Genomic DNA, 27687 nt, shown 5'->3' with positions numbered 1-27687 from the left:
GAATTAAACCTATCTTTCCACTCTTATTACATATGCACCGTGTCATTTGCATATCATTTCTCTCCATGCAACATATGTCCTCAACCCTCCACTGCACAAGATTCACTTCCATACACGATTACACTGCGTACACATGCTTGATGGACATGCCTTTGGTTGACAGTGGCAATACTCTGCTGGTTAGTAATGGCAGAAATTCCACAAACTATTCGAAAACTATTCTTGACAAAGTTTCATAAATGAGACAAAATATTGAAATTAAAGAATGATTGTTTTTTTTTTTTTTGTTTTGTTTTTTTTTGTTTGTTTTTCTTTGTTTTATGTTTGCTGACTCTGGTCAATAATACTTTTTTTGACAAATTTGTTTGCAAAATTTGAGTTTATCATGGCCTAACAGTGGCTTGTCCTCATTATCTGAACCCTTCCATTATTCCTTCTAAATACACAAGGCGTCTTCAATAAGTTTCCAAACTTATGTACAGGAATTTAAAATGGTCGTAGACTCTTGAAAATTCAGTATGCTGTTGCTATACATCTTATGAGATGACCGACCAATTTTTATGGTTTCAAGTTCAAATGAACAGCTACAGTAGGAATTGGAATACACCCTAATAAAGTCTGATTGTAATAACCCGTGAATTACAAAAATGTAATCTAGATGTGATGACACTTTAGAAGAACAATATGCAATAAAATTCTATTTTAAACTTGAGAAAAAAAACAAACAAACAAAAAAAAAAAACAGAAACATGTGGAATGCTCCAGACTGCTTTTGGACCATCTTGCATGAATTGAGCATCAATTTTTGAGTTGCATAAGAGATTCAAGGAAGGCAGGGAGTCTGTGAGGTATGATGAGAGGTGCGGGAGGAGTAAGGAAGTCAAAACGCCGGAGTTGATGTGCCAAATAAAGAATTTCATGGATAAGGACGGATGTGTGTCTATAGAGACAATAAGCGCACATGTTAGTGTGGAAACCGTGCACACAATTATTTACGAGGAACTAAAGATGCGGAAGATTGACGTGAATACACCAGTCCACAACTCCATCCTTATCATAGACTATTTGACCCAGATGAGCATCAAGATGGTTCCTCACGAAGAGGGCTTCCATGGGGCCTTCCAGAAGTTGTTGGGACGGTACAACAAGTGCATTGCAGCCGGAGGAGATTACTTTGAAGTGGAGTACAGTTTTTATGTTGCATTATCAATAAAAGTGTGCATACAAAAAAAAAAAATCTTGAAACTTATTTAAGGCGCCTTGTACCTTGTTATTATTAAAGTTTCATAAACAGAATTTATTGAAATAAGAATAATTCTCTAGTAAATATTTTGCTTCTATTATCTGAGACTATTCAGGTGTTTATAATCCTTTCCCTTGCTTCAATCCAAGAGAACAAATATGTCAACTGCAATCCTTCTGCCTTTGAAATCTTATCCAAAATGAAAAGAGTCGCCAATCTGATAGGCCCTGAACTGGTATCTAAGCTTCAGCCTCTGTCCCATCGACGAAACGTTGCATCCCTCTGCCTGTTCTACAAGTATTTTAATGGTGAATGCTCTTACGAACTGCAGACACTTGTGCCCCCACGATGTAGACACCCTCGACAAACCCGACAGGCAGCTAAATCCCACCCCCACACAGTAGAGATCCCTAGATGTAAAAGATCTTTCTACTCCAGTAGTTTTTTCCCCAGAACCGCTAGACTCTGAAATTCCATTCCAGGTTCCTGCTTCCCTAACTGTACTGACATGCAGAAGTTCAAGTGCAACGTGAACGGACATCTTGCTGCCCAAATCCCAACATAGTGCCCCAGTAGTTGCTGCCCCTGATAGTAGCCCCCTACACCAAAGTGGCAATGTGCCTTGTTTGGGGTGAAAATGTAATAAAATAAAATTTTAAAAAAAAAAAAAAAAAAAAAAAAAAAAAAAAAAACAACTTTACCTTAAATTTTTTTTTTTTCAACATATAACAGATGGCTACCAGCCAGTTTGGCTACTGGACAGTTTTTTGTCTGCAATTGTCATTTTAATTTACTGTTAAAATATTTATTTTTCTGGTATCTCCCACACAAAGAAATAGTCTATCTTCTTCCGGGGCAATCTGGAATTTTTTTTTTTTTTTTTAAACAAGTGTCAACCACCAATGACTGCCTGACTCACAGAGTTTGCCCAGCAAAGCAATCTGATATAGCATGGTACTAGAAATATAGTTACAATTATAGTTTTTTTTTTTTTTTTTATATCTTATGTATGTCTGTTCTGACTTTGTTTAATAATATGTCATTCTTGACAAAGTCACATAAATGAAAGAAAATACATGATCACATGAGGTGCATATGTCCGACAGACAGTCCCATGGTTAGCAGTGGTAACGCTCTGTTGGTTAGTAATGATAGAAGTTCTACAAACTGTTCAAAAAAATTTTTTAATGCTATTCTTGACAAAGTTTCATAAATGAGACGAAATATTGAAATTAATCAAGAATAATAGTGTTTTTTTTTTCTTTTTTTTCTATATGGTTTATTCTTTGCTTGCTGTATGCTTTTTATTGACAAATTTGTTCACAAAATTGCAGCTATCATGACTTAACAGTGTCAAAGATTGTCAGATTCTTACTACATCATGCATTCCTCATGCATTCTTTCGGTTTGCCCAACCAGTTTTTGGTACTCTTCCATCATTCTTTCTCAACATCCTTAGCTATTCTTGACAAAGTCTTGTAAAAGAAACAAAATATATAGAAATACGAATGATCTTAATGTAAGCTGTTCTGTAACAGTTTCTTCTTTGTTTATTCAATTCAAATACTATTGTTGAAAAAGCTTCCTAAAAGAGACAAACATAGTGAAATAATAATAATTTTGTATTAATTGGATTTGTTCTATTATAGTTCGTTCTTTGCTTACTATATACCTTATGTACATCTGACTGATGCATAAGATGCTATTCTTGACAAAGTTTCATAAACGAAAAAAACTATTGAAATAAGAATTATTCTTTTTGGTTTTTGCTTATTCCTGTTTACCAAAAATTTGACCTATCATGGCTTAGCAGTGCCCAACACCACTTTCTCTGGTTCCTGTCCAGAATTCTCCCTATTTTAAAAAACAAAAATAAAAATTGATCAATTTACATTTTTGGAACTTTATATTTCAGTTTTGTTGTAAGCATATACATTATACAAATTTTCATTTATTTTTGTTTTGTTTTTTAAATATAGGTTGAATTCTGGACAAGAACCCACAGAATTTTTAAAGATTGATAATTTGTATTATTCTGACTAGTATTCTCATCTTAGAATTTCGCAGAATGTTTCGGCCACTGTAACTTCCAACTTGCTTAAAACGCATCTTTTTCAAGCTCTAAATAATATACAAAATTTATAACTAAACTATTTCGTTGACTGGAGCTTAAAAGTTAAAAACTTATAACAACTGATAATATTTAATTAAGTGGGTCAAACGTCCAGGCTGCTTGCATTAAGTGGGTCAAACGTCCAGGCTGCTTGCATTAAGTGGGTCAAACGTCCAGGCTGCTTGCATTAAGTGGGTCAAACGTCCAGGCTGCTTGCATTAAGTGGGTCAAACGTCCAGGCTGCTTGCATTAAGTGGGTCAAACGTCCAGGCTGCTTGCATTAAGTGGGTCAAACGTCCAGGCTGCTTGCATTAAGTGGGTCAAACGTCCAGGCTGCTTGCATTAAGTGGGTCAAACGTCCAGGCTGCTTGCATTAAGTGGGTCAAACGTCCAGGCTGCTTGCATTAAGTGGGTCAAACGTCCAGGCTGCTTGCATTAAGTGGGTCAAACGTCCAGGCTGCTTGCATTAAGTGGGTCAAACGTCCAGGCTGCTTGCATTAAGTGGGTCAAACGTCCAGGCTGCTTGCATTAAGTGGGTCAAACGTCCAGGCTGCTTGCATTAAGTGGGTCAAACGTCCAGGCTGCTTGCATTAAGTGGGTCAAACGTCCAGGCTGCTTGCATTAAGTGGGTCAAACGTCCAGGCTGCTTGCATTAAGTGGGTCAAACGTCCAGGCTGCTTGCATTAAGTGGGTCAAACGTCCAGGCTGCTTGCATTAAGTGGGTCAAACGTCCAGGCTGCTTGCATTAAGTGGGTCAAACGTCCAGGCTGCTTGCATTAAGTGGGTCAAACATCCAGGCTGCTTGCATTAAGTGGGTCAAACGTCCAGGCTGCTTGCATTAAGTGGGTCAAACGTCCAGGCTGCTTGCATTAAGTGGGTCAAACGTCCAGGCTGCTTGCATTAAGTGGGTCAAACGTCCAGGCTGCTTGCATTAAGTGGGTCAAACGTCCAGGCTGCTTGCATTAAGTGGGTCAAACGTCCAGGCTGCTTGCATTAAGTGGGTCAAACGTCCAGGCTGCTTGCATTAAGTGGGTCAAACGTCCAGGCTGCTTGCATTAAGTGGGTCAAACGTCCAGGCTGCTTGCATTAAGTGGGTCAAACGTCCAGGCTGCTTGCATTAAGTGGGTCAAACGTCCAGGCTGCTTGCATTAAGTGGGTCAAACGTCCAGGCTGCTTGCATTAAGTGGGTCAAACGTCCAGGCTGCTTGCATTAAGTGGGTCAAACGTCCAGGCTGCTTGCATTAAGTGGGTCAAACGTCCGGGCTGCTTGCATTAAGTGGGTCAAACGTCCAGGCTGCTTGTACTAAATAGGTCATTTGACAAGGGTAGGAGAATATGGGGAAGAGAATAAATAGGAACAGAGCTTATTCACAAGGTCTTTCCATCTACTGGAACATGTTATGACAGGAGTGCTTCCCTGCAGATTACAACATGGTCATCTTCAAATCCAAAGTAAATAAATTCTTGCTATGAAACATCCCAAATTAATTTGAGCTTGATCCATCCCACCATCTTTCCTTATCCTCTCATAAAAGGTTCTTTACTTTTCAACTGGAGATCATTACATCTTATTAACCCTTATTCTTAAGTAGCTTTTAGCCTTGATAAGTGGGATTCATTAGCATAATGAGAGTGCTGTGTCAATCTGATCATACTGTGTGTGTGTGTGTGTTGCAATATTTTTGATATAAAAAGAGGGTATGATATTAAAGAAAATTGGAAGGTTCTACTATAAGCACTGGTGATAGGAACTGACCAATCAAATGAAGCCATGTTCTGCTAACAACCAATCAGAAACCAGAATTGCTCTATAAAAATATTGGATCTTTCACAGTTTCCTTCACACAATTTTTCCGTGTTCGCAAGAAAGAGATCTTTGCTCTTTGCCTGCAAAATGTTAAAATTTAAGACTTATAGAGATTAGCTACCAACTGAAAACTTATCTCCAGGACTTATACAGATTAGCTACCCATCAGAAACTCTTGTGAAATTAAACATGGTTTTCTGTGCAAAAAAAAAAAAAAATATATATATATATATATATATATATATATATATATATTAGTGACGGGACGATTCCAATATTTTTCCCCAATTCCGATACAATTACCGATTCCGATTCTTTGTAAATCTCTAAATATTTAACTATAAAAGTGTTATTTTGTCCTGATTTCCATAAAAAACATTAAATGTGCCTATATTTTCTCAAACGTAAAAACACATTTGTGAGGAAGTGATCTAGAGATTTTAGCTTTACTGGAAGTTTAAATCAATAAATATTTACAAGCAGTGGAAGATGTTGCTTAAACCAAAATCAAATAAAAAAGATAATTTAAAGAATTGATTTTGGCATCGAAAATAAGCTAAATTTTTCCAATTCCAATACCTCATAAAACTCCGATTGTTCCGATTAATCGTCCCAACACTATATATATATATAAATAAATAAATAAATCACTTGTTGAACTAGTATTTCTTTTTTTTTTTTTTTTAAACTCCTTACATCAAGTGGCTTCATGCCTTGTCTGGAGTGACTTCCATGAAATAAATAAAAAGGCCTGAATAATACATAGACCAAGATTAAATTTAGATGGCTAATTTGATTTGCTGTCGATTTATTGTCAACCAGTGCGTGGAGAAGGTCACTGCAGGAAGGTCATACGTCGAACAGCAGGATTTTGCTCTGCGTCACTCCTACACAGAAACCCTGAAAGCAGACATCTGAGAACTTCCATAAGTTCAATTTCCTTTTCTTTTCCCTGCAACCTCTTACTTACAGAAAGACATTGCGAGCCTGTCTGCCCTTTGAGCTTCAATCTATGCCCCCCCCCCTTGCCCAACTTTCACGAAAAACACTCCTAGTTGAAACTACTATCAATAATATCCCCCACTCTGTATTTGTGCCTAAACCTAAACGTAGATTCCATGAACAAAGTTTCTTTCTTAGAACTGTATGCCTGTGGAACTCTCTTCTGTTTCCCTGCTTTCTAGCTGACTACAATTTGTCTTCAAGTCCAATGTAAACAAGTTCTTGATAAGTCGTTATCCTAAAGTAACCCAATTTACCAAATTTCCATTACTAATGATTACTATGATATTGTCCCATTGACTACCATGCATTCATTAATCCTTATCCTCGAATGGCCTCTGGGCTTTGATAAGTGGTAATTCTTTTGTAAAAAAAAAAAAAAAAAAAAAAAAAAAACACCTCCAACTACTCTTTTCAACACATTAGGCTATTATGTTTAAGGAGCAGTCAGGAAAGAAATTGTATTGCCTCTAACACTAAGGGCAACCATATTTTTAGGCACCTGCAAGATTTTCTAGAGAAGTTGGGAGGAGGAGGAGGAGGAGGTCTATATAGCTAGAAAATGAGACAAGCTATTTTATTTAGCTCTTCGTGAGGAGATTAGACACAAGTGTGGGTTAGATTAATATGTTTCTGTAAAACGAACTGGATTTGAACCGAGGACACTCGGGTCGCTAGAACATCACACCCCAAATGAAACAAGTTTAATATGGATGGAAAAAAATAATAAAATAAATAAACACAAACAAAAAGAAAACAAAACGTGAACAACACAAGCAATCTGTTCAGCTCTTTGTCGAAAGAGAGTACAGTTCTGCCAAAAATTGAAGAAAAGAAGGATTTTTTTTTTTTTTTTTTTTTTTTAATGTTTAGTGCAATTTTTTTTTTTTTTTTAATTTTTTTTTTATTAGTATTATTGCCACGCTTGTTCAAAAATTGTTGGGAGAATTTATGTAATTTTTTTTTTTTTTTTTAAATGATAAGTTTTCTTTTATAAAAATGTTTTTTTTTTTTTTGTATTTTTAAAAAATTTTTTTACTAGCATCACACACTGCGGTAAAGGGTTCAATAGTAGTGCTCCATACTGGTGATATTTTTATTATGCCCTGGAAAATATATTAAAAACCTGTGCAGTGATTGGACAAGACAAGACATTTCGGTCCTTTTACAGAATTCGCCCTCTATTTAAAAAAAAGCCTGTATGATGTATGTACTCGTGACAAAACGAAAATATATTCCAAAATATCATGTAAATTGATCACATAACTAGCAGTTCAGCCCAGCTTTGCTCGGACCCTATATACTGTTCATAACTTGCCCTACGTGTGAATATACACTTTATGTAACATTTCAAATGTTTAGACCAAAATTTATCTGAGTAATTTTGTAGAGGCGCAGGTCTTTTTCTTTTTAACTTTGACCCCAATTTTGACCCCTTAACATTTATTTTTTGGGGGCTCAAATCAAGAAACCTACATTTAAAATTTCAAGTGTTCAGACCCAAAATTGCAGACGAGTTTGGTAGGGTTTTCAAAGATCAAATCATTAACAGCCAAATTTTTGGCCAAAAACTGATTAAAAAGATTTTTCCAAATCTCAATACTCCTTATGTCAAATCTTGAGTCTGTAGACTGAAAACTGACAGAATTATTTGGTAGGGAAATGTACACAGACAGACATTTTCACTTATATATATATATAGATTGTCAGCTAACTTACTTCCTAATTTCCGGCATAGTTTTCCTTTTTACTTGCCTCCCCACGAGGGCAGAGTTAGACACAAGGTCAGTTTTTTATATGGGGCAAATCCAGCTCCCAAAAAGGGGCACCCTGAATAGGAACAAATATCTATCTATATTTCCCCTGTACATTAACTCTTTATGTATCTTTTTTAATGTTTTTCTGGTCTTTCTTTTTTTATGTACTTTCATAAATATATTTATATAAATTTAAATAAAATTTTATTTTCATACTTTCATAAATATATTATATTAATTTAAATAATTTTTTTATGCTTTCATAAATACATTTATTCTATAAATTTAAATAATTTTTTTTATTTTTATACTTTCATAAATATATTCATTATACAAATTCAAATAAAACTTTTTTTTAATTAAAAAAAAAAAACTTTATAATTTCATACACATGTCATACAATTTCAAAAACAAAACTTTTTTTTTTTAATTTTGTTATTTAAAGTGCAAATCAAAACTAATTGCATTACTTTTATCTTTTTTATAATTTTGTTAATTTTTATTGTATGCTTTTCAACAATGTCCTTTTCTTGTATTTTATTTCCATAAATCGCTTCACAATAGAAATACTGAAGAACGATAAAAATGACGGCACTGATATGCCTTGTCACCGTTTCCAGTAGCGCTACACCAGAAGTTAGGAAGTACATTAGCTGACAAAAACCATTTTATTTTTGTGATTAACAGCAATTCATAGACATTACAATAAATCTTGCAAATTGAGTTATCTCCCTTTGTATTTGGGTTTTTTTTTAAAAGATTGTTTACAAAATGGCAGACATGACAGTCGCTCTTCTGTTACAAAGGGAGATAACTCAACAAAAATTCAAACTTGCCACATTTGTTGTAATGCCTTCAAATTCCCACTGATCACTTAAAAAATTATTTTCTCATCCAAAAATAAAACTGTTTGGCCAATTTACATAATTTTTTCAAATATTTTTTTTTTTTTTTGTTTCATCACGAGTGCATATATCATACAGCTTTTTAATATCGGGGGAATTCTATACAAGAATCAACATTTCAATACAACGAAAGAAACAAATTTTAAAAGGGATGGACAAAAGTTGCAAAAAAATTTTTTTTAAATGAATAAATTTTTAAAAATTAGCAAAAGCGGAACTTTAATATGAAAGACACCTCCCAAAATGGAGGGGAAAAAAAAAAATTAATTTTTACTTGAACAGTTTTCTCTCTAAAATATATGCAACTAGTAGGTCTACCCGGTGTTGCCAGAAGAAAAAGTCTAACATATTTCTCTTGAAATTTCTATCTCTTTGATATCCCCCCCCCTTTCTTTTATATATCCTAACCCACTCCAACCCTCCACTTTGCTTAATTCCTACATCTGGACACACACACAACTAGTTTCTTTTAAATTCATTCCCTGACAATAGTCGGAATTAATAAAATTAATCCCCTGATTAAAAAAAAAATCATACATAATCTGACACTCCTAAACAAATCACAAATTTAGGATCAAGGAATGTTTTTGTTTTCTTCTAAATTTTAGATATTCCTCCAGAGCAGGATTTCCCAACAGAGGAGGGAGAGTGGTTACAAGACTTCAGGTGGGCCGTGGACAAATTTGGGCAGTAAAATGTTGGTTCACATTACACTTAAACTACTGCATATCAAGTACAGTTGGGAAAGCAGGGACCCGGAAAGGAATTCCAAAGTCTAGCGGTTCTAGGGAAGAAACTACTGGAGTAGAAGGCTCTCTTACATCTAGAGATCTCTACTGTGAAGGGGTGGGATTTAGCTGCTTGTCGGATTTGTCGGGGGGGCATTTACGTCGAGGGGGTACAAGTGTTTGTAGTTTGTCGGAGCATTCACGGTTAAAGTACTTGTAGAACAGGCAGAGAGATGCAACATCTCGACGATCGGACAGAGGCTGAAGCTTGGATGACAGTTAAGGTCCTATTAGGTTGGCGACTTTCTTTTGGACCTTGTCTAGGAGCGAGAGACTAGTAGCAGATGCACCAGCCCAAATATGACACGAATACTCCATGCTGAGAGTTTCTAGTAACATTACTAGGTGTTTCTTAATTTGTTTATGATCATCAATAACAATCTGCACAATGATCAGTGATTCCTGTGATTATTATTCTGATTTTTATTGATTACTAGCAGGGGTGCCCGGCGTTGCCTTGGCGTTTGGAAAAAAAAAAATGTTAGTAGGCAGGCAGGCTCAAACCCGTGACGTGAAGGCGGAAAAAAAAAGTATAAGAAAACGTGACATCTTACCACTACGCTATGAAGCCATAGGAAGTGAAAAGCATTCAAATTTAACGATGTTAATCAAAAAGTTGACTTGAAGTGAGTAAGTTAAGAATCACGTAGGCGCAGAAACGAAGGTTGGCTGCAGGCCAGTTTCTGTTTCCTCACGATGTTGGGGAAAACCAGCTCCCTCCAAGAAGAGGGAGCTCTCAAGATGAATAGTAATTGTCTGATAAATCTTTTTCCCCAACATGGATCTAAGCTGATTGCCTTTCTGGACATCCCGGTTGGAAAGCCGGTGAACTGATCCGATTCGATTATTTATACGCTTTATTCACATGAAAAAAAGATGAACAAACACGCGAAAGGACGGAATAGCGTGAATTTTATAAAAGTCGATCAAAATAAATGTAGAGACGATGTCCGTTCGAAAATTGTAGATATTATAATCTAAGGAGTATATAAAAAGTTGTGAAAAATAGTAACCCGCTCGAGAACCCCCTCCCCTCTCGAAAAAAGCCTTTTGGGGATATACAAAAACATGCACGCCACTTTTGCCTTTTATATATATATAGAAGATTGTATGCCCAATTTCTATTGATTATTGTATTAGCAATTTTTATTGATTATATATAAAGTTTTTTTTTTTTGATTATTGTATTAAAAATACTATGATATATTAATTGTTCCACATGATTTATAGCTGTTATGTTTCCATTTGATCGACAGAGTAAAATTTTGTTAAAACTATATAAATATTCATTTTTTTATTTTAATTATGTACTAGCGGGGGTGCCCGGTGTTACCCGGGTCTTTGGAGGTATAAAAGAAAAAAGAAAAGTTTTGGTAGGCAGGTAGGCTCGAACCTGAAGCCTTGAGGTCAGAAAAGAAAGCCTGGAACTTACCACGACGCGAGGAGGGCAGAGAAGTGAGAATGGTTGACATTAAACTGTTAAAAAAGCAGGTGCTTAAACGAACGTCAACGTCTGCTTTTCTAGGTCAAGCATCACGCCATAGAGAAATTAAATCACAGCGCGAATTTGGTAACAAAGTCGCTCAAATAAAAGATAGAGATGATCTCGTTTCGTAAATCGGAGATATTATAATCTAGGGAGAATATAAGAATGAGTGACCCTTCCGAGCGCTCCACCCCCTCAAAAAGCCTTTGTCAGACATCAAAAAAAAAATGCACACACAAACACACACATTTTTTCTTTTATATAATAGACTACCACTACTGCTAACATTAATATGTAAGGATGCATGTGGGTGGGGGGGATATCGAAAAAGGTTGGGAAACCCTGCTCAACAGCAATGCAGAGCAAGAAAATTCAAACAACATGAGTATTTGTTACGTCATTTTCTTTTTGAGTTTTAGATGGATATAAAAACATACACACTGCTTTTCATATTCTAGCCTAGAAAGGAGAACCTGGCATTGCCCTGAGCCATAAAACAAAAAAAAACTAAAGAGAAGTTAAATAGCGTGTAACATCTTTATATTGAAGCTTATATCTCTCCTCCTCCTCCTCCTCCTCTCGTTTCTCAATATCCTTTTCCACCCCCACCCCTCTATTACATACCGAAAATAATCTAAACCACTGACCTCTCCTTAATATAATAGACTAGCTTGGGTGCCCGGTATTGCCCGGGTGTTTGAAGGTGTGTGTTGAGAGAAAAAAAAAAAAAAAAAAAAAAAAATTGGTAGTAGGCAGGCAGGCAGGCAGGCTTGAACCCATACCATGAAGGAGGAAAATAAAATGACAAAAAAAAAAACTTGATGTCTTTGTTGCTGCGACTATCGCCAAACCGGAAATGATGTAGGTTTAAATTAAGGTTAGTCAATCGAAAAGAGGAGATGACTTACGAAAAATCGGCGAATAAAGCGACTCCCCCCCCTGTAAAAAAGTGCCCAGTTGAGGGTGGCAGAAATTATTTTTTAGCCAATTTTTTCGATATTTGTCGCCCGAAGGGTCGAGCTTCCAAACGATACTGATTTTGTGAAAATCAGTCACCCCTGTCAAAATTTTTAGGCAGACATATAAACATACATACATACATTTAAATAGATAGGTGTGATTTATATCAAGATAACATTGGAAATAGATGAAAAACCGCTCCGCCTTCTGATCAAGTTGTTCTCCCAAAAATAAAAATTCTTTTTTATTTACCTAGCAGAGAGACTCAATGTTACCCAAGATTGAATTATGAATAACGAAGGTTTCACACTCTGGTATTTTTAGCGTCATTGAAACCTGCTCTAGTCACGAACCCATCTCAGTGCATCGGGAGATAACTCCCATCCCCTCTCATAATAATGCATTATTTGCATTGCACTGTAGAGAACCTGTCGTCTTTATAAAAGAATTTCTTAAATATGACTTGCATTAAAGTTTAAAATGCAAAAGTCGAGTATCATGCTTCAATTGTGTTCTAAACAGAAACCTTCATTTCGAACGCATCCCTGTCATATTAAAGAACCTGCTGTTGATTTTATATGTTGAGCCTTTCAGCTTGTGGTAATAAAACTTCTCAGATGCACTGGTGATGTTAGGCTGTGTAAGGTGTTAACTTTGGTCAAAATTGCACGTTCCTTATTTCATCAGATTTTTTCGATTATCGATACTTATAAAAGACATTCCAATACAAAACCTATCTAAGAACACTGCCAGGCACATAAAGTAACGCCGTGTGAAGTTTAAGAAAAATCTCAACATAGATGTGACAGTGAAGCAACATTGAACCATTTAGAGAGAGCAAGGTGAACCTTGAATACCCAGGAAATAATGTCATAATCCCCAGCGAAAGCTGACCAATATTCATGGTGCCTGGATCAAGCGGGGATCACCAAAGAAATGAGTCGCGATGATGTCAATTACCAGGAGAAACTTACCCACATAATAAAAAACCTCAGCTGAAAACTTAACAAATTTACCGAACTTCCATTACTAATGATTACTATATTGTGCTTTTGACTACTCTACACTCTTTAACCCTTATCCTTGAGTGGCCGATCGGCCTTGATAAGGGATGCCGCTTATGTAAAAAAAAACAAAAAAAAAAACAAAAGGCTGGGCAAAAAAGAAGGATGAGGTCAGAGTTAAAAAAAAGAAAGGGACAAGCGACTAGTCGAGGAGAGAGGTCAGAGGCACAGAGCGACAAAGACAGACCGAGAGAGAGTTCTGCCACCCAACCTACTCCACCTAATCTCCACTGTGATCTGATGCGTGATTGTTATTGTATTTTGATAAATGTAAACAACCATATTTGAAGTCGTAAAAAAATCTCGTATTCATTTAAAACGAAAATAACTTTTTGTTGATACGGCCGAGGAAAACTCCTAATCACAACTCCTCTATTATCTAAATCTCACCTGTCTGTTTAAATGTATGTATGTATGCCTACAACTTGTGACAGATTTTCACAAGATTGGTATCGTCTTGAAGCTCGGCCCTTCGGACGACAAATATCGAAAAAGTGGCTAAAAACATTAATTCTTTCATCTTCAAATTGACACTTTTCTACAAGAAAGGTTGTTTTGGTTTTTTATTTTGCGTCACCATTTTTGCAAGTTGTCGCATCGGTTGGAATGACTTTACTAATTTCAACATTTCTGCCTTTGCATCACAGGTTCGAGCCTGCCTGCCTACTACCACTTTTTTTTTTATTTTGTGCTCAACACACATTTCCAAACACCTGGGAAACACCGAACATACAGGCTAGTTCATATATGTAACACTATCCAGGTGAGGACCAAGAGCTCCCCTCCCTATATCTCGATGTTGGTTGGTTGTTTTTGTTTTACGGCATATCAACCCTTTTCAGGTTTTTTAATGCCGAATCCAGTGATTTTGAAGAACAATTTCTTAATAGGGTATATTTGTTTTGTTTTTTTCAAGTCGGTTTCTATTTAACCCATAGTTGGGACCCTTACAGGTACTACCACTCCGGGTCAGAGTGGACCTGGGAGCAATGGCAATTAAAAGGTGGCTCCACACTCCCCAAAGCCCGCAAGCTGGGGCCTCACCATTGAATATAGTTTAAGGTCATATCCAGGACCTATATCTCTGTGCAGTAACTAATGAAAAGGGAACTTTTATACATCATTTAAATTTCATCATTTAAATTATATCTAACACGTAAAGTTATGTTGTAAGATTTTTAAGTCAGACTCAAATAGCAATTCATTTGACATCAATACTTCATTAAGACTAGACTATAAAAAAAAATTTTCTTTCCCTTCAACTATATAATCTTGACTGTCAAGTTTTAGAAGCTTCTAGTTTAATTATAAATAAACTGGTTACTTTGTCGGTTCTTTTAAAAGACTCAAATAGCAATCCAGCTGACAGATCCATATTTGATTTTGACTAGCCTTTTTTTTTTCATTTTCTTTTCACTATAACTTATGACATCTTGATTGCTTGTCACTGTGCATACATCATCTCCATTGATTGTGATACACAAGTGATGGTTAAGCAATGTTGAACCTGGTAAACATTTGGGAATAATTGGTGCTCTATGTGGGAGGACGTAGACCCCCCCCCCCAAAAAAAAGACAAAAATACAGTCCTGAGCAAGTAGTTCAGTATAATCTGTTTATACACATTAATGATTCATAGGAAGTCAAATAATGGTTTTCTTTTTGCTGTGAAATAAATTTCTTTAATTATTTTTTTTTAGAAAATCACCATTTATCAAAGCCCAAATGCCACTTAAGGATAAGGGTTAATGAGTGTACAGTGGTCAACAGCTCTATAATCGTTGCTGGTTGAAATGGGATAAAATTTGGATTATTTAAAAGGACAGTTCAACAAGAACTTGTTTACATTGGACTTGAAGACAATATTGTAGACAGCTGGAAAGCAGGTCAGCAGAACAGGGTTCCACAGGCAAGCAGTTCTAGGAAAGAAGCTTTGTTCATAGAATTTGCGTTTAGATTTAGGCACAGATAGGGGGCGGGGTAAATTGTTGATAGTAGTTGTAGCTAGATGGATGGTTTCTTTTTTTTTATGTGAAAGTTTGGCGGATGGGGGGGGGCATAGATCAGCACAAACGTTCACTATTTATTCGTCTTTAAGAATGAATAAGATTTTGCTTACACAATAAATTTTAAATTTCTGATGAGGAATGATTATTCACAAAAAAAAAAAAAAAAATATACATATATATATCTCAAAACCTGATAGAAACGTTTTTTTTAATTGTTAATTGATTAGTACTGAGACTTGTTTTTTAAATTCCTATTGAGCAAAATAATGCAATCACAGAATATATATTATTTTAGTACAGACATTTTTTTTCTTTGTGTCTATTTACTCCTGGCCAACATCAAATATGGAACAACTAGCACAGAAACAGATTTTATTTTATTTATATATATATATATATATATATATATATATATATATATATATATAAGTGAACGTGTGTGTGTGTCTGTGTACATTTCCCTATGCAATAACTCTGTCAATTTTCAGTCTACAGACTCGAAATTTGATATACAGGGTACTGAGATTTGGGAAAATCGATGTGATTTGTTTTCGGCCAGAAGTTTGACTGTTAAGGGATCAAAATTCAACGATTTGACCTTTGAGAACTCTACCAAACTCCTCCGACAATTTTAGGTCTAAACACTTGAAATTTTAGATAAAGGTTCCTTGGACATGGATATAACTTAATAACTTAATTTAAGCCCAAAACAAATTTTAAGGGGTCATAATAAGGGTCAAAGTTAAAAAAAAATTGACCCTTTTTTTTTTTTTGCTCAACATACACCTCCGAACACCCAGGCAACGCCGGGCACCCATGCTAGTATGTATATAAAAAGAGTGTAGCCATCAACAATTGTGGGTTTTTCAGACTTTTATCATTTTTTATTTTTAAAATATTTTTATAACATGTTGCAGCCTTGTTCAGCTCTCTTCAGATGTTTTTATATAAAAAGTGAAAGTTTGAAATGTCTTTTTGGAAAACATTTTAATTCTGACAAAACTGTGTTTTTCAGAAAAATGCCAATCTCAGACTTTTTGTCTCCAATAGTCGGTGTGTTGCTCTAGAGTTCAATCAGTTAAGTTGACCTTTGAGAACTTTACCAAACTCCTCTGCAGATTTTGGGTCTAAACACTTGAAATTTTAGATATAGGTCCCTTGGACATGGATCTAACTTAATAACTTAATTTGAGCCCAAAACAATAAATTTTAAAGGATCATAATAGGGGTCAAAGTTATTAGAATTTGACCATTGCAGTCTCTACCAAATTACTCAGACAATTTCTGGTCTAAACATTTGAAATTTTACATAAAGGGTATTCAGAGATAGGGCAAGCTTTTTAATCGGTTTGGGTCGAAAATTTGAGCTACGAATATATAAATGTATGTATGTTTGCATGTCTGCCTAAAACTTTTGACAGAGGCAACGGATTTTCACAAGATCAGTATCGTTTGAAGCTTGACCCTTCAGGCGACAAATACCGAAAAATTGGCTAAAAACAATTTCTTCACCCTAAACTGGGCACTTTTCTATAGGGAGGGGGGGTCGCTTTTTTCACTGATATTTTCGAAAGTCATCCCCTCTTTTCGATTGTCTAGCCTTAATTTAAACCTACATAACTTCCGGTTTGACGGTAGTCGTAACAGCGAAGATGTTACCCCCCCCCCGTTCTTTTCCTCCTTTGCGGTACGGATTCGAACCTGCCTTTCTACTACCACTTTTTTTTTTTTTTTTTTTACTCAACACACACCTCCAAGCACCCGGGCAACGCCGGGCACCCATGCTAGTATATGTGTAAAATCAAAAAGTAAGGATAACGTTTACAAGCGAAAAACTTCTGTCAACTTAAAGCGAATATAAATATTAAATCCCAACCAAATAAAAAAGCTCAATATAACGAAGATAGGAAATAGAGCCTGTCATATAAGAACACAATTTAAGACTAAATTATACTTTACATGAATTTATTGTTCGACAGGATACTCAAGACATTAAAATTTCCTGAATCCGACGTTATTTTTTTGTGTATGTGTGTGTATGGGCATACAGTGGATTAGCACCAATTATTTTTTTGCGTGTGCACGTGTATGGGGGGGGGGGGTACAATGGATTAGCACCAGTTATTTTTTTTTGCATGTGTGTGTGCATGCGCGTACGGGAGTATAATGTATTAGTACCATTTAATTTTCATCAGTCTCATCACACTGCACTCAATTCACCCATCAACTATTCAAACTACTCCTCTTATATTCGATGTTGTTTTCACAATGTTTCAGCTGATGTAACCTTCGATCATTTTCAGACGAGTGTTGTCGAACCTGGAAATCTGTACGAAATTTCAAACTCAAAAACCTTTATCAAAACCATGCAGTAGCTTGGTTTTGTAATGTCAGCCATGACCAAGTAGACGTCTAAAGTAATTTGTGACTGCATTCTTAGCATCGCCTGCACTGAGAATTGAACCTTCGACATTCAGAAGAGTGTCACTTTGAACAGAGTACCACCAAACACTCAATATGCAGAACGAGAACAAGTTATCTCCGTGGATTTAAATAGACTGCCTGAGTTTTTCTAAGACACACGTGAAGAACATCGGATTTCCATGGGAGCAGCGAAACATTGTGAGAATAACACTCGAGATGAGAACAGTAGTCTGTATTATACAATTTATTAAACCTAATCTGAAGAGATACACCTGAAGAAAGTCGGAAGTTACATCGACCAAAACGTTGTGAGAATAACACTCGAGATGAGGGCACTAGTTCGAACCATTGAAATAATACAAATAACCAATCCTCATTTAAAAAATTCAGAAACGTAATTGAGACGTGTTTCTGAACTTTTTAGATGAGGATTGGTTATTCGTATTATTTGGATTCATCGGATTATTGTTCTCATCTCGAGTGTGATTTTCATGTTTCGATCGATGTAGCCCCAGTAATAATTGTAATATATACAAATAAGTAAAAACATTAATATATATATATAGATATATGTTAATATATAGTAATAATCCAAAATATAAATCTCACCCGTCTGTTTAAATGTATGTATGTATGTCTGCTTAAAACTTTCGACAGAGGCGACAGATTTTCACGAGATCGGTATCATTTTGAAGCTCGACTTCTTGGACAACAAATATAAAAAAAATTGGCCAAAAACATTAATTCCTTCACCCTCAACTGAGCAGTTTTCTATAAGGAGGAGTCGATTTTTTGTGAGCCGTTTTTGCAAGTCATCGTATTGGTTGGATTGACTTTGCCTAATTTTAATGTTATGAACTTCCGGTCGCATCATGAAGTTGAGGTAAGACATCAAGTTTTTTTTGTTTTTTTTTTTTTTTCTTCACTCTTTCCGCCTTCATATCACAGGTTCGAGCCTGTCTGCCTTCTATGACTTTTGTTTTGCTCAAAACACACCTCCAAACACCCAGGCAACACCGGGCACCCCTGCTAGTTAGTTATAAATAGTAATATTTACAACTAGAAATAAAATAGGTTTAAGGCTCCTATAACTTGTACCAGAACTATCCACAAGGACCCGCAGCACAATGGTTAGAGTACGTGGAAAAATCAATTGTAGAAAGTGATATTCTCCTGAAGGTTCCAATTCCTCAATGTGGGCGATCGAAAAATTACGAATTGCTTAGGAGCTCTATCCAGTCAACCTCCATGAAGTAAATAAAGGGTACCACTCGAAATTCCGTATCCAAATTCCTAAGTTCGACAAGATACACCTGAAGAAGATCGGAGGTTACATCGACCGAGACGTTGTGAAAATCAGAGTAGTAGTCCGATGAATCCAAATAATACGACCGTCTCAATTACTATTTTCCTTAGTCTGTGATGCTTAAGTTTGAAATAGCACTTGTACATACTGGTAACCTATTTCAGACGTAACAGTGACAGTCCAACGTACAATTAAGTCCGAAATAGTATTTTCAACATTTTGTTATGCTTTAATTTAAAATAGTATTTTCTTTATTAAATTCGATAGCAAAGAAGAGCAAACGTCAGCGTGGATAGATAATACACCTGGAGAAGGAGGGCACATCGGGCGAAACGTTAGGAAATAAGAATAAAAAAAAATAAAGTAAATAAAAATAATAAATTAAATAAACATAATAAAGTAAATAGAGTGCTTAAAAATAAAGATTTCAGAGGCAGAGTGTGGTATCGTTGGATAGCATATTACTCCACCCTTTGGGGGGAAAGGGTTTTTTTGAGGCAGGTGGGTAGGGGGGTCACCACTTATTAAAGCTTGGAGGCCATTCTAGGGTTAATGAGTTAGTTAGATGGTGAGACAAAATGATCAGTTATGGCGGAACTTGGGTTGGGCTAGATCATTTAAGAGGACTGCTCAGCAGAAACATTCATATTAGATTTTAAAATGACCATGCTATAGGCAACTGCTAAGCAGCCACACAGGATCGTGTTCCACAGGTTAACAATTCTAGGAAAGAAATTCTGCTCATGGAATATATTTTTAAAAATCTGAACTCCAATCTATGGTCCCTCTCTATAAAAAAACGTCTGCAACAAATACTCGTCTACCTACAACAACAGTCAACAACTGGGGGGGGGGGGCACTACTTATCAAGGCCCGGAGGAGAAGAGTTAAGTGATGGTGAGGCAATACGATCAGTTATGGCGGAACTTGGGTGGGGTTAGATCATTTGAGAGGACAGTTCAGCAGAAACATATTCACATTAAATTTGAAGATGCCCATGTTATAGTCGGCTGCAAAGCAGCCACATGGTATTATGTTCCATATAGAAAGTTTTGATGAAGCAAAGTATGGGTTTCATTATACACACACTTGCAAGGTTACCCGATGTTGCCTATAGTAAGATATTTGGCACTTGTACGACATTAAAAAATGAAAATATCGAAAAAAAAAAAAAAAAAAGTTATATTACACGTATCCGTTATGGAACGAAGTTCTCGAAAGAAAAATTTCACTTAATTTCATCAAGTAGTTTTTGTTTTACAGCGAAAAAACATTTTGTTGTGATACCGAGCAAAAGGTTTGATTTTTAGGAAGAAAAGCTAGAATTAAAGATTGGGAGTTATCTCCCCATGGCACGTTCAGCAAATTTCATAATGGCTGACTTCAACGTGCTCTCATAACATGTTTTTCCACTGTTAAAAAAAAAAAAAAAAAAAAATACTCGATCAAATTAAATGAAATTTTTTTTTTTTTTTTAGATCTTCAGTCCAAAAGGGATACGTACAATATAACCTTTTTTTTTTCGATATTTTACTTTTTGGAATGTCTTGACTAAACTGTACAAGTACCACATATTTCTATTAAAACTTATCTCTTCCTCCTCCTCTTTCTGTTCTGCCTAGCCCATTCTTCTCTCTAGTGTATAATAGTATATTTTCATGGATTCCTAAAAAGGAGTCGGGATAGGGGAATAAACCTTGTCTCTCGGAGTTACTTTCCTTTAGTTAGTAAATCAATTAGCCGGAAAGCAAATAATCCACCCAACAAAATACGAGCCAGTTCAGAATCCAAGAATTAATAACTTCTGATGTAATTTTAGATATTCATCTGGGGATTAATATTAATCGTTTCAGAGTCCATAAGGAATGTACTGAAACAAAGACACACACACAAAGTACCTTTTATATACAGGGTGCGTCAGAAATACCCTCCACATTTTAAACTTTCAACTATACGTTGTTAATGAACTTATGCCAACGATGTTTTCATTTAGATAATAATTCGCCAGTTGTTTTATCGTGTACCCTCATCAAGCAATATAGTTCGGACTGGTGCACATCTGCTTTTACTATAGAAATGTTCTTGAAGAACGGTGAATCTAACTGCAACACAGAGAGATTTCTCCGAGTTCATTCCAAGTTAGGACGGCATGATGCTGTTTCAGATAGAAAATCAATACAGCTATGGGTTGCAAATTTCAGAGCTTCAGGTTTGGCACTTAAAAGAAAAGCCACTTGAGAGGCCTCGAAGGCTTGAATGTCAGACAGTATTCGAGCTGTGAGACTTTTCTTTTACTTCATCTCCTACACGTTTAACTCGCAAACACGTTCAGCTTGCAAACATGCTTTTGCCTTAAGATTGTCTGATCGAACAGTCAGAACAATTCTATACACAGTTCCATCCATATCAATTAACGATCGCTCAGAAACAGCACAAGCAGAATCCGGAAGATTGCATGTGGGAGATATTTCTGCCGCACCCTGTATAAGTAAATATTTTTATATAATGGTTTGAATTAAAGTTTTAAAATGCAAAAGTTAACTATCAAAATTTAATTGTGCTCTAAACAGAAACACTCATTTTGAACATGACACCCTTGTCATACCAAAGACTATCGTTTATATTATAGCAAGATCCTTCTGCTTGTGTGGTAATAAACCTTCTAAAACGCACTAGTGATGTTAGGCTGTATAAAAGTGTTAACTTCGCTTAAAGTTGGACTGTTCTTTCTTTAATCAGATTTTTTTTTTCAGTTATCGATTTTCATTAATTATTGGGAGGATTGTAATATAAAACCTATCTAAGAACACAGTCAGACTCAAAGTACATTTGTGTGAAATTTCAAAAATTCGGCCCAGCCGTTTCGGGGTCCATAGGGAACAAACTCACATTACCGTAAAGTCCAGGTGCCCAGGAATGACGTCAAAGGTAAGTCCGCCAGATCCCGGATGCAGATGGCCCCGAGAATAACATCCAAGAAGTCAAAATGGGAGACGTAGAATCCCTGGAGATTAGGTTAGCAAAACTGACAGACATTTCCAGATGATGCATGGTGGAACGTTTTCACATCATCCGTGCCAATAAAAGAGCGGGAAAGATAAACGGGAGAGAGAGAGAGCATAACCACGACAGCAAGCTAAGTGACATTTTTCTCCACTGCAAAAATTACGCCATCCCTGTCACCACTAATGTCAGAACTATCATTCTGAAATTAAAAAGACTATTTTGAATAAACAAAACGTTTTAGAACCAGCTGTATTCTATTTTGCTGCCAAGTGTACATATCAAGACAATAACAAAAGTTGATTTTTTTTTTTTTTTTAGAGATTATACAGACCGAGACACACATTTGACGATCGGCTGCGGCAAATATATAACACTTTTATACATAAGTAGACAAAACTACTGGAAGAATTTTTTTATTTTCAGTGAATGGTACTTATTTTCTCCCTCACAAGTAAGTACCCCATGAAGGCTTCTAACTTACAAAGCCACATAAAATGGAACATTTTGGGCAGAACTGAACCACGTTAGTGCACGATCCGCCATTGCCGAAGAAAGCGAGTGACGATAATGGTCTTGCTATCGTAGTGATTCTTGATACGCGTAAAGAAAGCAAGTGTCGATGCATTGCCAGACCGATTTGCGTCGGGTTAGGCAGTTTAGCAAGAGATATTTAAAAAAAAAAAAAATGAAAATAAAAAAATTTCTGATGTATGTGCACGTTATAGAACAAAGTTTTCAGAAAAATTGATTAATTTGAGCATTTTTTTTTTTTTTTTTTTTTTTTTACAGAGGAAAATCAAATTTTAGCGAGATCTATTATGAGGCAGCCATCTTGAACATTTCAATTTCTATGTAGAGGAGGGTACCAGGGGAGATAACTTCATATAATTCTTAAAGTTGGCCCAAATTATTTTTTAGTTTTGCAAAAATGTAAGGTATCCCCTTTTTTATTTTTATTTTTTTTCATCAAAAAAATCGTTTCAAAATTTATTAATAAAACTATGAGAATTTCATGTTCGTTTTGACAAACTTCAAGAATTAGACGGAGTTATCTTCCCTGACACCCCCCCTCCTTCCTCTATGTAGCTGAAATGTCCAGATGGGTCCCACTAAAATTTGATTTTTCGTCTGTATAAAAAAAAAAAAAAAATACTTTATCAAATTAAGCGATTTTTCGGGTATGTTTTACAATCCACAGAGATTCGAAAACATGGTAAAAAAAATTCAAGTATATAACAAGTAAATATTATCAAAAACAAGATAAGTTACTCTTCTACCGATCTGGAAAAGTTTTTAGAGATTTTAATTACTTTAAAACGTTTATTCGTTTTGAAAAACAGCGTCGAGTGTCAGGTGAGAATAAGAAAAATGACACCTAAATATTTAAAGTTTTGATAATGACTTAAAAATAAAAATATATACACGATACTGCCAGAAACCCATTCAATATGTTATCATGACATATATTGGGTGGGTTTCTTGCAGTATTTTGTTTTATTCTTCAAATAAATTTTCAAGACCACAGATATCTAGGTGCCAATGTGCAGCCATTTTTCTTGTTCTCATCTAATGCTCGACAATGTTTTTTGAACCAAAGTAATGCTTTAGAGAGAGCAAAATTACTAAAAAGTTTTTCCAGGTAGGTAGAAGAGTAACTTATCTTGCCTTTGGTAACATTTGCTTGTTGCATATTTGAATTTTTGACCACTGTGGATTGTAAAACATACCTGATGTTTCTTTTAGAAGAACTCCATTATATAACAGGCATGTGATTCACAGAGATTTTCTTTAGCTTTGTTTTTTAATATCTTCGCTAAACTGCATAAGCACCCGTTTTGTTTTTTTTTGTGTGTGTGTTGCTTTGAATTTTGGAAGTTCCTGGAGTGCTATAAATAAAATTAAAAAATTAAAAAAAAATTTTTTTTTTTTTTTGGCTTAGAGGAATTGACTAGAGGCGATATTTTGAAGCATTGGTGAACGGATGTTATAAAAGGTGGCTGCAAATATACTGAAATCAAGTACGAACCTGCATCCAAGTTTAACGGTAATCTCTTTTCGTATCTATTTCAAAGAAATGAGCGTTAAATCAGTAGTTTTAAACAATCATTCATCGTAAAAAAAAAAAAAAAAAAAAAAAAAAAAAAATAAAAAATAAAATTCTTTTTTTAAAAGTCGCAATCAAGATTATCCCTATAACAGTATCCAAGTTTAACAGTAATTTTTTTTTTTTTTTTGCATATCTATAGCAACGTTAAAAAATGAGCATTTAATCAGTTTTTAAAAAATCGGTTACCATGAAAAAAAAAAAAAAAAAAGAGAGATCACAATCAAGACTGTCCCTATAACGTTTTTTCAGCCAAGGTTTTGTATTTTACAATAAATCACATTTTAGATTATAACGGAGTATGTCTTTAATAAATGATCAATTTTTTACCGAAAGGTTTTTTTTTTTGTTTTTGTTCAATAAAAAAATAAAAATAAAGTGAAAAGAAACCTTTAATTTTACAACATATAAAACTAACTCGCAAACTTAGTTTAACTAAAACACTAAAACAAACCAGAAGGACAGCCGACTCAAACAGTAAACACGGTTCAGTCAAATTTGGTTGCTGATATTAAAAATTTCCTTCTCATAATTTTCCAAAATTTTATGATAATTTATATTCATTAAATTAAGTGAAAGTACAGAATAGTTAAATTCCTGTACCAACCCATATTAAGAATGGCTTTCTAAATACTCTTCTGCAGTCTAAAGACCATGCTGAAATAACGCTATTCCAAATCCACTCAACCAAATCCAGAGCTTATCCACGTAGGTAGAAGAGTAACTTATTTTGCTTTTTGTAACATATATTTGTTATCAATTGTAATTTTTTACACTTTTCCTTGTTTGTTGGCTTCTCTGTAGAGTCCCTTAGATCCAGAGCAACAGTACATGCCAGGGTCTCATCTATGGCTTAAATCTAATTTTGCCCAGGATACTTTTTTAGAGGGAGAAGAAAAATTGATGATCTTTTACAAACATTTGTATTGTTCTTTTTAAAAAAGATCTAGTCTATAATATAAATCTCACCTGTCTGTTTAAATGTATGTATGTATGTTCGTACACTTGTATGTTCATACATTTGTATGTATGTTTGTTTGTTTGTTTGTATGTATGTCTGTCTAAAACTTTCGACAGAGGCGACAGATTTTCACGAGATCAGTATCATTTTGAAGCTCGACTCTTCGAACAACAAATATCGGAAAATTTGCTAAAAACATTCCTTCGCACCTCAACTGGGCACTTTTCTACAACGAGGGGTCACTTCTTTTGCCGATATTTTAGAAGGCCATCCTCATCTTTTCGATTGACTAGCCTTAATTTAAACCTCCACCATTTCCGGTTTGGTGATGGATACAACAGCAAAGACATGACATCTTATTGGGGGGGGGGGTCACATTCTTTTCCTCCTTCGTGGTAAAGGTTCAAACCTGCTTGCCTGCCTACTACCACCTTTTTTTTTTTTTTGTTCAACACACACCTCCGAACACCTGGGCAACGCCGGGCACCCATGTTAGTTATAAAGATTGATGTATCTTTCAAATATTACACCTAACGTACGAGAGACGTTAAAAAATTAATGCCTCTTATTATTCTTTTATTCTGGCCAACTGCATAAGAGGAGACTGCAAACTATGCCTCAACTTATGCATTCATGAGCTGAAAGTTTCATCTTCCTGTTGCAGATATTGATGGTGTGAGACTAAGAAAACAATCCCTCTCATGTACGTGCATCCTAAGCAGAGATGCGTCATTGAAAGTGCATCAAGAATGATGGCGACTATGTAGAAAAAAATTCTGGAGCACAAAAAGGTTTACTCCTGTCTTCGTAGGTTTTCAATGCTTTGAGTTTAAAAATAAATTAAGAGGCTTTACTTTTGGAAATATTGGCAACATCCACGTCTCGGTTTTTAGTATACTATAAAAATCCAGAGCAGTAAGATACAATCCGTTTGTCATCAATTATCCAATCAAATTTCTTCTTTTAGATAGAAGGTCCTTATAACCAACTCATAATTTTATATATGGTATAAATGAATTCTATATTATAGAGCAAATCCTTGAAAATAATTTTGCTTGAATATAGTATGTTCGAAAAGTTTGATCCTAAAATAAGGACCAGACTAAAAACAGATTTTTTTTCTTAGGAAATTGTAACAAACATTTATATATATATATATATATATATATATATATATATTGCATTTACAAAATCATTTTTGTTAATTAAATCAAGAAAAAAAAAAAGTTTTTGCACTGATTGGTTAAGAAATTTATTTGCAACTAGCGAGGGGAGCCTGGTATTACCCGGTCGTAAAATATGCTAAGATATATTTAAATTCAGGCAGATGTTTTTCATATTTATTACTATTACAGAGCCAATTATCTCTTGAACATTATATTGTACCTAATATATAGTACTGATTTCAAAATAAAAAAATAAAAAATACTGTAATCAGCTAGAATCAAAACCAAAACATTTAGCGCTCCAGCCGTGTTCCCTACTGTTTGAGCTATCAATAGATAATGAAGATTTAAAATTAATCCACTTCAAGCTATGAATTTGTGCACGAAACTAATAAAAATGTCGGCAAGTTGGTATGAACAGTTTGCATTTCAATTTGCGAACGTATTTCCATAAGAGTTATTCATCTATCCAAATAAAAATTTTACTTGTTATAAACCATCCTTAGTGTATTAATATTTCCTGTTAAATTCCAGTGTTATGTGATCCATGGTTTAAGAGTTTATCAGTTAAATATTTACACACACATACCACATGCAGCAGAGCGTGAACGCACATATGCAAATGCGTGCGAAATGACGTCACCAGTAGGGAAATAGAAAGACTATAAAAAGGACGATCACATTAGAGACGGGAAGAATGTTTGAGAGCACGTTAGTGGCGTGAATAACACTCAAGAGCATCATCGTAACGAAGGACGTCGGGTAACGAGAACGAGGAAAAAATGTTGTCCTACAACAAAACAAGTGAATTGAAGTTCGTTTCTATTCGTTGTCTCCTTTGCGACTGGGCCACAACATGTTGCTCCCCGACAACGTTACACACTTCTATTTTTTTTTTTTTTTTTTACATGGCAGTCACCACTTATCAAAACCCGAAGGCCACTAAAGGATAAGGGTTAATGAATGTAAGGTGGTAGTTTAGCAATCGTTAATGGCGCAAATTGGGTAGAATTTTATTGTTTATAAAGACGGCTCCACAAAAATTTGTTTACATTGGATTTGAAGGTTACTGTGTTGTATTCAACTGCGAAACAGGACAATGGAATAGTGTTTCACAGGCATTTAGATTTAGGCACACAGAGAGTGGAAGAAATCGTATATAGTAGTTGTAGCTAGCTGAGTATATTTTTGTGAAAGTTTGGCATGGAGGGACTATAGATTAGAGTTCAGTCGAGTACTTGCCATAAAAATAACGATACATCTGTTTTATTTATACAAAAATATCTTTATTTCATTTTCATGGAAACTTCATACATTTTTTTTTTTTTAATTTGAAGTTTAGTAGACGTTTATGAAATAGACACAAGTTTATTTGTGTATCAAATATGGTTGGATTGCAGAAAGGATTGTGAATGGACAGCATTTAGTTTTGTTTTTATAAGAGTAAGACTATAATCCCCTCACACACACAATGTTGTTATGGAGAATTAGAGTCAATATTCCTTATAAACAACACACACACACATATATATATATATATATATATATATATATATATATATAAAATAAGAATTACTGTTAAGATT

At 35.1% G+C, this 27687-nt stretch overlaps 1 protein-coding gene across 11 annotated transcripts in view; it reads right to left on the bottom strand.

Moving 5' to 3' along the window:
* LOC145267015 (histone-arginine methyltransferase CARM1-like) overlaps positions 1–27687 on the bottom strand; it is a 206289-nt gene that overhangs the window by 76426 nt on the left and 102176 nt on the right. For 2 of the 11 annotated variants that reach the window (XM_080122924.1, XM_080122929.1), the window contains one exon: positions 7045–7271. The exons of 7 other annotated variants lie outside the window; for them this stretch is intronic. In XM_080122924.1, coding sequence (XP_079979050.1) covers positions 7231–7271 — 41 coding nt within the window. In that variant the 3' untranslated portion in view covers positions 7045–7230. Of the gene's footprint in view, positions 1–2884; positions 3098–7044; positions 7272–23896; positions 23932–27687 lie in introns of those variants that run through there. 2 more of the 11 variants (XM_080122925.1, XM_080122923.1) reach the window with 2 other exon arrangements.

The sequence above is a fragment of the Euprymna scolopes genome, chromosome 42 (genome assembly GCF_053919585.1).
Source record: "Euprymna scolopes isolate OS-2025 chromosome 42, ASM5391958v1, whole genome shotgun sequence".
In the NCBI taxonomy this organism is placed as follows: domain Eukaryota; kingdom Metazoa; phylum Mollusca; class Cephalopoda; order Sepiida; family Sepiolidae; genus Euprymna; species Euprymna scolopes.
Note: the sequence above shows the minus strand (reverse complement) of the source record. Positions and strands in the feature narration are given on the sequence as shown.